We start from the raw sequence: 13,773 nt of genomic DNA, 5'->3' as shown, positions 1-13,773 counted from the left end.
CCTCGACTGTCCCCGAAAGGACTTTTTAAGTTTCAAAATATTATTTGTTAGAACTACAAATGTTAGACACAGTGTATCTATGTTTATGAAAATTCCTTTTTTTTTTTCGTTTTTCATTTATTACTATTTTTTTATTTAGGCCTATTTATTTATTTATTTATTTTTTGTTAACTAGGAATAGACCTACTATTCCTAATCATTCATATCCAATTTAACGAAATTTCAGGAAGTTGAAAAACGATTACTACGGTAAATTCACAAAAACCTAATATTTGGCTGTTTCGTTGTCTCTTAGTCAAAGTAGTTTACGTACGTTCCGGTCTCAGAGTATAAAATGCTAATGCACCTGATTATTAGCTGCAAGTTTCATCACACACACACACGTCACACAGGGAGCTTCTGTTTTGGAGTGTTTATCAATGACTATACTTTACCTGAATACAACAAAAATATGCCGCTAAAATAATAATTATTATTACAAGAGAGTATTGTAGCATTATTGAAATTAAATAGAAAGCTTTCACGCCAGCATAAAGATTATTACAAATATGTTGATTAGTCGTTTACTTACCGTCCTTATTTTCCTTTCGATTTTAATTAATGGTGTACTTATTACCTGTTAACTCCTGTTCCTTACATAACAAAAGTTTAGGTCTAGGTGTTAGAATTCACAAATATCAGGAAAGACAGAGTCAAAGTTTAACTCCATTTGCTCACAAGTGGTGTGCAACATCCAAAATGCCAGTGTTGAGGGCATAACTGATCTAAACGGCTGGTAGTCATCGACCAAGTTTCTCATAGCCTTGCGTCTTATTAAATCTATTCTCATTTTATCCCATATAATATCAGTTTTACAGATTCCTACGTCGCATTGTACATGTATAAAATCTAAGCAGGTTACTGTATTAAGCTTAAAATTGAGAATCTTCAGTATTTTAGCCTCTGCTTTGGCAATTGCTTTTGGTTTAAAGTATCCACCCTGAATGCATTCACAAGCATATGGGATGATGTGACGTGCTTGATATCTGTCGGAAGACTTGAGGGCAAGGCACATGGAGGCTATTGCCATTTCTTCAAGTTCTATCAAAGTAAAAGTTGTATCATAATTATGAATGGTATTTTCTAGAATTGTAATGCAGTGGTAGAATACATTATCTTCAATTACATAACCATAACGTTGCAAGTCGGTGAGGATAACTGTAAAAAGTTGTACATGTGATTTCTTGTGGGTTCTGCAAAGGGTGCGTATTTTTCCCATGGATCTGAGGAAGTAATGTTTTCTCGTTCTGTTAATGTTTTTAAGCAATCCAGCAATTCATATTCTTCATTTTCGTTTGGTGTAGGTTCGTGGATAGGCCTATTGTTTGATGTGTTGGATGATTGATCGTCTAGCCTTACCAGTAATTCATATTCCTCGTTTTTTACTGCAGGTTCAGGGATGGAATTATTGTTTGTTATGGAGGAGTTTTGTTGGTCTACCACCATAAGTAATTCATCCTCTTTTTTGATTGGTACAGGTTCAGTGATGGAGTTGATATTGTTCCTTTTTTTGGAGCTGGGGGAATGCTGCCCCAATAGGTTTCTGAGTTTTACAAGCTCATCACCAAATTTATTGGTTATGATGGCCGCATCCAGTTCGGTCCGAGTAAGTTTACGTCTTGGACCGGTTGTCTTTCTAGCAAAATGACGTTTCTTCTTAGGTTTTCTCTTGCTTGTTGTGGCACGTAGATTGGCATCAGGATACGCGACAGATGCTTCCGTCTGCTGGCCTTCACTGTTTGATTGCGTTGATGATCGTTTTCTTTTCATATTCGTCTCCGTCAGCAGTCAGTTTAACTCGAAGCAACCAGAACTGGTTCAAGTTAAATTTTATTACTGTTTTTTGCAGGTAGGGAGTACTAAACAACAATAATTTCAGCTTTTATTGAGAGTAATTTGTGAATCGATGTGAACATTTGAAAGATAAAAATCCTTCTGAGGTGGTTTGTTTGAAGAATGGAACTTGTTGCGATGGTGTTACGTTCTAAAGTACGCGATGCGCAACTTCTGATGACCAGTCAGAAGCAAGTTCGATTTTACGACAGAGAACGTCATAATACAATGCGCGCGTTGGGATTGGTGTCTGTGCATGTGACGTGTGGAACATAGATATTTTCTTCAGCTTTCATTCGAATCTATAAAGCCCTGTCCAAACTATCACTTTTTATTTGACAAAAACATGTAACAGCGCATACAACAGCTGTTTTAGTGTGGACAGCGCTTTAGCCGATCATACAAATTGGCTATTGACTCCAACAGCTAATATATCATATCACTGCTTGTAATGCCCTAACTAACCAGATTTATATACAACAGCTGTTTTAGTGTGGACAGCGCTTTAGCCGATCATACAAATTGGCTATTGACTCCAACAGCTAATATATCATATCACTGCTGGTTCCACGAACCGGCAAGCAACACCATAGGAATACAAAGCATCATCACATAATGAAAAGGCAGCACTAAGCCTACAGTAGACTAATATGCTATATTAAAAATTTAAAACTCCAAAAATGAGGCATGAAAATAAGCAAAAAAAATGCGAAAACCCGCCCAGTGGCGTACGAACGCCTATCCGGGCTAGAAGCCCCCATTCCAAACAGGAACGATGCCCCACCCCCCCCCCCCTGTTTTGCCACTAAATTTTAAAATTTCAAGGCATATGTTGAAATTAGCGCCCTCACTTATCTAATCCGAATATGTTGTGCCTCTTGTTTGAAAAATTCTTGATCCGTCCCTGGGGGATCGGGGCCGAGGGACTCACCTGCAATCATCTAACATTATTCTTCACTTTATGGTCTTAAGTAGAAGACAACCAAAGCTAGCAAGTTTAATAACAATGTAATAGGGTAAGGTCTACCACATTTTTAACTCACGAATGTCCCAAGTAGACTCGCATGAATGACAACACTTCTTTTTGCAATTATCAATTCACAACCCAAATAATGTTTCCCAGTCGGGCTCCTCTACAAACTAAATTTAAATACTCCGAAATAATGAAGTAAAGGCCTATTAACTCACAGAGAATCTGAAATCGACACTAACATGTATGGACCTAGGCCCAAAACTTTTCTCCCAATTTCTCTGTGTAGAATGGAAATTATTTGTGATTTTACTTTTGAACTTTCACACAATAACTACAGTCGGTATTTTGGATCAGCCAATAATATTCTGCCAAACACAAGTGGCTTATTAACGACAGCAGGGGCGGACCAAGAATTTTTCAAACGGGGGCGGGGGGGGCACAACAGGTTCAGAATAGGTAAGTGAGAAGCACATAACATTGATTTGCAATGAAATTTTTAAAATTTATTGGCAAAATGGGGGGGGGGGGCACATAAGAATACCTAATAAAATATGTAACCCTGTTTTGTTCTCTTCTAACTTTTTTCATTATCTTAAATATTGTAGGCTTTCTAATTGTAGATTTTTCTGTGCTTTTTGATAGAATTTTGATGTTTGTGACCTTGACCTATTTTTATGTGATTTTCTTGGAATTGTTCTTTTTGCGAGCTTTGTAATTTTTTTGTTTATTTTAACTGGAGACAATAAATTTTATCTTGTGTCTTGGATCTGCCCCTGGACAGGGGGGGTCTATGCTCGTATGACAGGAGATTTCACCATGACCCCACCACTGTCTTATTATTTGACAACCGTTGAGTTACAAACCATTTTTTCTTGGTCCTTTTTAATAAGTAAACCAATGTAGGCCTATTTAATGTTATTATTGTTGATTTTCCAAGTACAAATTACTAACTTGTTCCCCCGTCAAACAGAAGCATGGAACTTCCAATGCCCCAAGTTCAAAGGGGGCCAGCTTAACCGCCTACTAATAAATAGCACTCTTCTAACTCCACCCAAAAACTAAATCAAAACAATGTAATCACCTTGTCAACTAGAATCACGAATGTCCCAAGTGGACTCGCAATGTCAACTCCCGAGCCAACGTTCCACCCGGGGTTCTACAAACTGAACTTATACTGTGTTCTGAAATAATGAAGTTAAACTAGAATTCACAAAAAATGTTAATTCAATTAGCAACAAAACACGCTACACGTATCAGACTCGTAGAAGTAGACCCACCCAGACGGAATTTTTGTTGCAGACCTTTTTTCAAAAAACTGCGGCTTTTATAGCATTATTTTATACCCATAAAACACAAAAATCCTCTGGCTTCGGGGGTTTTGTTGACCCCACTGAGGCTTCGCCCCCGAACCCCAGAGAACCCTCATTTGGAAAACTGAAGAACCTGGCTACAGTTCTGGTTTATTGTTTAATATTCCATTGTGAAGAGGACCCTAAAAATTGACTACAGTACTATGGGGTTCGCCTCTCAACCACTTTCTCGACCCAGTGACTCGTCGTTACGCCACTATAACATGCCCTTGTGGTACACTATATTTCCCAAATTGTTTTATAAAATAAACTACTGTAGTGCTTTAAAAAATTCCCTTCATCGTCACATGCCTTTGCGATATAAATGATTGAATAAAAATCTACACGTCTATGACCTGATTCGATTTTGTTTTATTGAAATTCTAAATGCATCGACTTGACTGACCACAAACTTCTTCTAAATTCATTAGAAAATGATGGTATTAAAAGTAAAATAACTGATACAACGAAACAAGTAGTAAAATGTCATAATTAATTATCGGGTATCGCAAGAAATTTTTTTTTCTTTAGAACCAAGATTTTTTTTTTTATTTTCCTTACGCATATCCAGGTCGCATCCAAGATCTTGCAGCATTGATGATGATGATGATGGTGGTGGTGATGATGTGGGACCTAAGTTTGTTAAAGCGTGATGCTGTTAGCCATCATTGGTACCATGATGGTAACATGGTTACCAAATGATGTTGACACCAGTCCACCACGTTGAGGTAGCATCGCCGACTTCAGACTGGAATTATTTTGTTTTCCTATTTTACAGCCTATTTTTATATTGTTTTGATTCATTAGGTTAAGTGTCTTATAATAGAATAAATACAATTTAATATTAGGAAGTTTAAATTTCTACAGTGATATTTATGATTATTATTACTAGAATGGCCTTAATAATAATAATAATAATAATAATAATAATAATATTATATTACTATATGTTATCGTTGTAATTATTATATATTATATTATGTATTATCATAATATAATTTTTATTATTATATGTTATCACTATTTATTAGTTCTAAAATAATAAATTAATTCAAGCCTATATTGTATATAATACATATAAATAATCAGTCTTTTTTACATTTATGAATGCCTTATGGCCAGTATTATTTTTTTTTCTTTATATTTTAGATAAGGGTTTTTTTGTTTTTGTTTTTATAGCAAGATCGTACTTATAATCTTATTTTGTTGCGCATGGTACTCAATATTAAATTGTACAATAAGTTTTACAAATTATTGCAATTATCATATTTACTATTATTGATGATTATCATTAATATACTATATCAAAAATTACTGTATTATCTAATAGCTGCCGATGACCGGGAAATAGTGTTAAGCAAGGACCCTCGACTGTCCCCGAAAGAACTTTTTAAGTTTCAAAATATTATTTGTTAGAACTACAAATGTTAGACACACTGTATCTATGTTTATGAAAATTACTTTTTTTTTTTTCGTTTTTCATTTATTATTATTATTTTATTTAGGCCTATTTATTTCTTTATTTTTTGTTAACTAGCTACTATTCCTAATCATTCATATCCAATTTAACGAAATTTCAGGAAGTTGTATTTTTTTTTATGAAGTCATAGTTGATATTTAAAATCTAAACGATTACTACGGTAAGTTCACAAAAACCTAATATTTGGCTATTTTGTTGTCTCTTAGTCAAAGTAGTTTACGTACGTTCCGGTCTCAGAGTATAAAATGCCAATGCACGCTGCAAGTTTCATCACACACACATACACACGTCACACAGGGAGCTTCTGTTTGGGAGTGTTTATACTTTACCTGAATGCAACAAAAATATGCCGCTAAAATAATAATTATTATTATAAGAGAGTACTGTAGCATTGTTGAAATTAAATAGAAAGCTTTCACGCCAGCACAAGGATTATTACAAATATGTTGATTAGTTAATTGTTCACTTACCGTCCTTATTTTCCTTTCGATTTTAATTAATGTAAGTGTACTTATTACCTGTTAACTCCTGTTCCTTACATAACAAAAAGTTTAGGTCTAGGTGTTAGAATTCACAAATATCAGGAAAGACAGAGTCAAAGTTTAACTCCATTTGCTCACAAGTGGTGTGCAACATCCAAAATGCCAGTGTTGAGGGCATAACTGATCTAAACGGCTGGTAGTGATCGACCAAGTTTCTCATAGCCTTGCGTCTTATTAAATCTATTCTCATTTTATCCCATATAATATCAGTTTTACAGATTGCTACGTCGCATTGTACATGTATAAAATCTAAGCAGGTTACTGTATTAAGCTTAAAATTGAGAATCTTCAGTATTTTAGCCTCTGCTTTGGCAATTGCTTTTGATTTAAAGTACCCACCCTGAATGCATTCACAAGCATATGGGATGATGTGACGTGCTTGATATCTGTCGGAAGACTTGAGGGCAAGGCACATGGAGGCTATTGCCATTTCTTCAAGTTCTATCAAAGTAAAAGTTGTATCATAATTATGAATGGTATTTTCTAGAATTGTAATGCAGTGGTAGAATACATTATCTTCAATTACATAACCATATTGAAATTAAATAGAAAGCTTTCACGCCAGCATAAGGATTATTACAAATATGTTGATTAGTTAATTGTTTACTTACCGTCCTTATTTTCCTTTCGATTTTAATTAATGTAAGTGTACTTATTACCTGTTAACTCCTGTTCCTTACATAACAAAAAGTTTAGGTCTAGGTGTTAGAATTCACAAATATCAGGAAAGACAGAGTCAAAGTTTAACTCCATTTGCTCACAAGTGGTGTGCAACATCCAAAATGCCAGTGTTGAGGGCATAACTGATCTAAACGGCTGGAGATGTGTATAAGAGACAGCAATTTCTCTGTGTAGAATGGAAATTATTTGTGATTTTACTTTTAAACTTTCACACAATAACTACAGTCGGTATTTTGGATCAGCCAATAATATTCTGCCAAACACAAGTGGCTTATTAACGACAGCAGGGGCGGACCAAGAATTTTTCAAATGGGGGCGGGGGGCACAACAGGTTCAGAATAGGTAATTGAGAAGCACATAACATTGATTTGCAATTAAATTTTTAAAATTTATTGGCAAAATGTGGGGGGGGGGGCACATAAGAATACCTAATAAAATATGTAACCCTGTTTTGTTCTCTTCTAACTTTTTAAATTATTTTATTATTGTAGGCCTTCTAATTTTAGATTTTCTGTACTTTTTGATAGAATTTTGATGTTTGACCTTGACCTATTTTTATGTGATTTTCTTGGAATTGTTCTTTTTGCGAGCTTTGTAATTTTTTTGTTTATTTTAACTGGAGACAATAAATTTTATCTTGTACCTTGGATCTGCCCCTGGAGAGGGGGGGTCTATGCTCGTCTGACAGGAGATTTCACCATGACCCCACCACTGTCTTATCATTCAACCATCCATTGCCTATCTCGTAACTCCAGTGTGCCATGTTCTTTCACTTTTCACAGAAGTATTTTTTTTATGATTTTCGTGTTTGCTTGTGGAAGTGATAATTACTCGATACGTTCGTGTTTGGATCTGTCTACTTAATTTTTCTTTCTTGTTTTGGAGGTTGGTTTGATTGTGATTTTAAAATGAACATCGATGAACATAATCAAATCAATAAAACATTAGTTAAGCCATTTATAAAAGAATTTAATTTGCCAAGATATTTGAGAGTTTAAAACATTGATAAATACATACAACACTCCATGTTACTTTAAGCACATTGTATTATTTGCATACAGAAAATAAGCTAAACATTGCACTAAAAAATTAGCTAACCCCAATAAGCTAGCTAAATTGAGAATACCTAATAAAAATAATACTACTACTATTTAGTATTAATAATACTAATTAATTCAGGAAAACACCGCAGTTAATACTTGGATACAATAATCATCGCTTGTTAATCAAAAGAGGGGGTACTTCCATTTTGTTATATAGAACTGTATAACAGGCTCACTTATCTATGAAATATTAAATATAAATTTAATAATACTCAAGAAAGTCAAGTTTGTCAGCAATACATAGTTACAAAAATAAAAGATATAAAAAATCAATATATATATATATATATATATATATATATATATCATTATATATATAGTTATCATTATATATATAGTTTTTCTATGTGTGGATGCAGATGCATCTTCTTACATTAGAACTCAACTATTAACTCACTGAAGTAAAAACCAATTAATTATTATTGTCTACAGGGGTCAAAGCTACTTATGGGTTAATGTTCTTTTTTAACACATCTTATTTTATTTCATTATGCCTGATGATAGCTAACTTCCGGTACACGATCAACAATAGAGTTACTCCTTCTTCATTATATAATATGCATGATAATAGCAATAAAAAAAATGATAATAACTTATAACTAATAGATTGTTTTTGGTATAATGCAAAGTTTCTATACAAGCTTGAATCCAAATGCTTACTATTGTTTTTAAATTCTATAATTCTATATTGCAATATTTATAACACTATTTCAGTATTATATTTAAAATTATGTACTTGTATTACAAATACTTTTTTTTTGTATAATATGTCCTTATAAAATTCTTTTTTTTTTCTATTTTACATATAAAATATGCATACATAATTATAATCTTCCTTGGTATATTTTTAGCAAAAAATTGTCCAACAAAAATGTCAACATATATTTCAGTATTTTTGCAGCAATAAAATGAATCAATCTATAAACTAGCTGAAGCAATGCTCGCACAATAATATTGTACACAATTCTGATGCTATTATTACACACATGTAGACCAGAGGCAGATCCATCCATTTTTCAAACAGGGGGAACCAAATTCAGAAAAGTAAGTGGGTAGAGATAACGCCGTAGCATATTACCAAAAGACCAGAGGCCCTATTGAAATATTTTGTGTTTGTATTCTATTTTTGAGTGTACTGCACTTGCGCGGATACACTCTATGCTGTGGTAGTGAAATTTTTCTGTAAAATGGAATGTGTTAAGGTTCATTTCAGTTCATGCTGTGGTCTTGTCCCATAATGAACTACGTTTAGAGTAATTTTAACCTAGTTTCTGCAGTATAATCACTCTTATCAGGAGCCTATTTTTCTTATTTCAATACATGATATTGATACTGACATTAAAAAAAAATCTAGAGGCAAAACGTGTGGGGGAGGGAAATACGTTGGATCCGCCACAGTAGTAAGCATTTAAAGCTCTACCTTTTAAAACACACCCGGCCCTATGCATAAAGGTTTTAAGGCCTACAACACCAATTCATAATTAATCATAATTAATTTTCTCAATGTTTCTATAAATAGCTTGGTTTATAAAATAACTTTCATCATGTAATGTCATATTATAAAATAGTATAGTGTTCTTCCTCATCCAGATTTGTTGGCATTATTTATCAGAATAAAAAAACATTCCAACCGGAGTTAAACATTTTGTAACTATCCATTGACATATCGCTTTGAGATATAGACCTTCATACAGCATTAATGCCTGGAAATCCCCTCTCCTAAACCCAGCTCCTCTTGTTAGATGATGATAGATTAAATTTGATTAAACTTCAATGTCTTGAGTGGATACTTCTTCAGAAAAGAGCAGCACCATCTCTCCATGGTCCAGTGTAAAGAAATCTTTTGGATCCAAACCTTTATTCTGCATTTCTTCAACGAGCTTCTCCTTTGGTTCCAAAAAATACTAAAAGATATAAAATACATCATTAGTAATAGGATCTCAATATCAAATATACATACATTTTATATTTTTATATTATAAATACTATAGTTCTTATACCTGGGAAATCCTCTTTTCAATCAAAAGGCAAATTCCTATCTCATCCTGCATAATTCAATGCCATTATTTGATATATTTTTTTAAAAGTATTATGTAAAAGTCAGCTAAGCCACTCATTTAAATTATACCCTGGGCTTGTGCCCGAGGGAAGGCTGGTACGTAAAACTAAGTGAGTAGGGGAGCGGCTTATACCCGAGGTGGACTTATACCCGAGTAACTACGATACTATATAAAATACAAAAAAGCTTGTAATGAATATAAAAAGAATTTGCATATGCACCTCATACGTTAGCACAAACGTCCCCCAGTGAACCCCTACAGATTTTCTGCACTTTAAATCCTGATGGATTTGGATGGCTTCTTTCTGGTCAACATGCTGTGGTTTCATGAACCATCTGGAGATAAAGACAAATTATTAATTAATTATTCCGAATGTTTAAAAAAAAAAAAAAATGGGTAAAAATACAAATCAAATGAGACTTAACCTACGATGGGTAAACAAATATGCCTAAAATAATCAATACATACATATACATTCATTATGTTTGCATGCACTATATACAGTAACTTAGTTATATTGTATATACAAAAATAATGAATATTTATGGAGTCCTAAAAGTATAATACATTACATTGGAATTATTATTTGTTTAAACATCTTATTTTTATCAAACCAGTGAGTGACTATTCTGAGATTAAGGTCGTGGAGTTATTATATAACTGTGGGAAGAAATGCTGGCATTCGAATCCAGGAACTTTAGCAAATGTTGAAAAATAACTGAACAAAAATTAAATTAAACATTTCAGGTAAATATTGATATACCAATAGAAATACTGTACAGCTTTCTATTTAGAAGTATTGATGGTAATGGCGTTACGCTTATTGGCTTTCGAAGACGAATCCCCAGATGGGGCCCCAGGGTGCATGAAAATAAAAGTTGATTCTATGGTTTATAGTTGCACAATATAATTGTTTTATTTAACGACATTGTCTTTAAAGCAGTCTTTTCAGCCTTAATATAAATAATGTCTTTAGGCTAGGAAACACTTTACTGAAATATGTGTCTGAACACGTTTTCGCCCCTGACCCCAAGACTCATTGGTACACCACTGATTGATGGCTATAGAATACTGTACCTAGGTTCACATGCTCCAATTGGAATGGCTGCCAAATCAAATGGACCATAACGCTCACCAATCTCCTTGAAGCCATTGCAATATCCAGTGTCGCCGCCGAAAAAGAAACTGTGATTACGTGTGAACACGCACCAGCTGCCCCAAAGATACCAGCCTCTATCATGCAGAGCACGGTTACTCCAGTGCTGAGTTGGTGTGAACACAAACTTAACATCATCATGTTTCGGCAGTGGCACTTCATCCCACCAATCTAAATGAACCACCGTTTTAATTCCTTTATCGTTGAACCACTTTTTAAGACCTTTCGGTACAAACCAGTTCACATCATTGCCAAATCGTGCATGAATGTCAGAAACACTTTTTGCATCTAAGTGATCGTAATGCGCGTGACTGATTACGACTGCATCCAATTTCGGCAAGTCTTCAACATTGCAAGGAGCATCACGATACCTCTTGGGACCAACGAACGAGAAAGGACTAGCTCTACTGCTGAAGATTGGATCTGTTAAGACGCTAATACCATCAAATTGTACAAGCACAGAAGCATGGCCTAGCCAAGTTACACGCATGCCTTTAGGAGGGACTTGCTGCCACTCATCTCCCTTTGGACATTTAACAGGAAGTACCGAATCCAATTCCTGAAAATATAAATATACTTAAATATACTGTATTCTATTTCACATTATTACAATTTTTGTGGATTTATTAAGACTGAAAAATTGTTGTGTTGCACAAATACAGTGGCATGTGAAAATTTGGGTCGGTAAGGCAGAATTTTTTTATTTTTTATCTATACACCATTTTCGCCAAATTTGAAATGAAAATTTCCAAGAACATGGGAACTACCACTGGGGAACATCCAGAGACATTTTGCTAGTTACCAACGTTTATCTGTGACCGGTGTACGGCTTCATTTCTGCAGTGTTTTTGGTTGCTTCTCTGTCAGATGTCCCCATGTGAAAATGTGCGAGTCTTCAGACGTTTATGGCGCTGATTTTAAAATACGCCCAATAAAATGGTGTATAGGACTAGGCATAATGCTACGGTTCAGTGACAACCATATCACTCACCTCATGCGCATTTTGGTTTATAAAATTATTACTACTGAGCTAATAGGCCACATTCAATAATATCAAATTTATATTTTGAAACTTGAAAAGTGACTTTTTTGAAACAGAATACAAGTATTTTGGGCTACTCTGTGGTCAAAATCATTTCTAAAAAAAAGCAGAGCCTATATTTTGAGAATTTGGGTTAGTTGTTGTTCGGACTAATGTACTTTAAAATGATAAAATGAAATTGATGAATGAACGTTAAAATACTGGATAGGTATTTACTTGGTTTTATTATATTTTGACACATGAAAAAATGAAATGTATGTAGGTACCTACATTTTGAGGTACAATATTGTAATCATAAGCTGAGAATGGAACAGTACATGACAATAAAAAAAACAATTAATCAACAAAACAATGTATGAAGCTAATGGTATATCTAGGAGTCTTCAAATAGGGGGATGGGGTGATGCTGATGAGCGTGCGGGGATCTATGATTAAGTGAGGGGGATGCTAGTTCACAAAATAAGGGGATGTGAGGTAACTTTTTGCTTTGGACATTTTCAGTGATGGGAGCAACTGGGGGCCATGTCAGCGACTCGTGGCCCTGTGCACCCCATAGATAATCTTGGCAGACCAAAGTTCAATTCAATATCTTACAGCTAAATCGGATGGAATGTTGGTATGATCACCTTCACCGTTACATACAACGGTTTTCTGCCATTTAAGAAGACCACATAGCCCAGGCATTAACCACGACTCCCACGGATTCACGTAATTATTCCAAATGATACCAGTGTTCTTAGAATGTGTAACTTGCGAGTCCATACGGTGATTCCAAGGGCCGGAGACAACTTTAGGTTCATCATCTTCATCGTCTTCTCTACAAAATGGCCAGCAACTTGACATCTTGATGATCTATTAAAATTAAAAAAAAAAAAAAACAATTTATGAAATACCTATTATTTCAAAATTTTATGTTTTATTATTAAATGACTTATAATAATATAAATAAATAATAAAGTTTAGTTCTTTAACATTCAGTCAAAATCCTTCTTATAATAAAGACACATTTAAAAAAAATATTATTATTAGTGGCAGATTTAGGGGGAAATAAGGGGTGTACACCCCTATATTGTTTGTAAACATTTTTTCAAGGTGCTGGAGGTTTAAGGGGGATTCATATAAAGGGGGATTCGCCCTCTTTCACCCCTACTCAGCGGTTCTTATGAGACTCGAGTCTCACTCAGTTTGCACATTCAAGCTTGATTCTCTTTCTTACCGAGCTGAAACCACCCTGATTATTATAGTAATTTTTGAATAGTAAAAGTCTATTATTACTCGAATTATTGCATACAGTAGTGTATATCTAAGGAAAGAGTTGACCCCAAAATAATGTGCTCCCCCACCCTTAACACAGCACCCAATCCGGAATTGTTTGCAGCAAACAATTATTACAATCACTTTAATTCAATAACGAACCTAATTCCCATGACCATCCACTTCCCATAATAAATATACTTAGAGTTCTATGCCACGGACACTGAGATGGGGGTGATGGGGGTGGCTGTCTCTTATACA

General features: G+C 34.3%; 1 protein-coding gene across 1 annotated transcript; it reads right to left on the bottom strand.

Moving 5' to 3' along the window:
* Window positions 1-7,772: 7,772 nt before the first annotated feature.
* On the bottom strand, window positions 7,773-13,110 carry LOC117105251 (N-acyl-phosphatidylethanolamine-hydrolyzing phospholipase D-like; the record flags this gene model as incomplete). Its single annotated transcript, XM_033246344.1, is given in 4 exon segments — window positions 7,773-9,904; window positions 10,281-10,395; window positions 11,138-11,775; window positions 12,853-13,110. Coding segments are annotated over 4 exon segments (1,143 nt in total). The 3' UTR covers window positions 7,773-9,763.
* Window positions 13,111-13,773: the final 663 nt, after the last annotated feature.

This window comes from Anneissia japonica, unplaced genomic scaffold (genome assembly GCF_011630105.1).
Source record: "Anneissia japonica isolate Jap-2015-1 unplaced genomic scaffold, ASM1163010v1 scaffold640_len1575945_cov177, whole genome shotgun sequence".
Classification (NCBI taxonomy): Eukaryota; Metazoa; Echinodermata; class Crinoidea; order Comatulida; family Comatulidae; genus Anneissia; species Anneissia japonica.
This window is presented reverse-complemented; position numbering and strand designations above follow the sequence as displayed.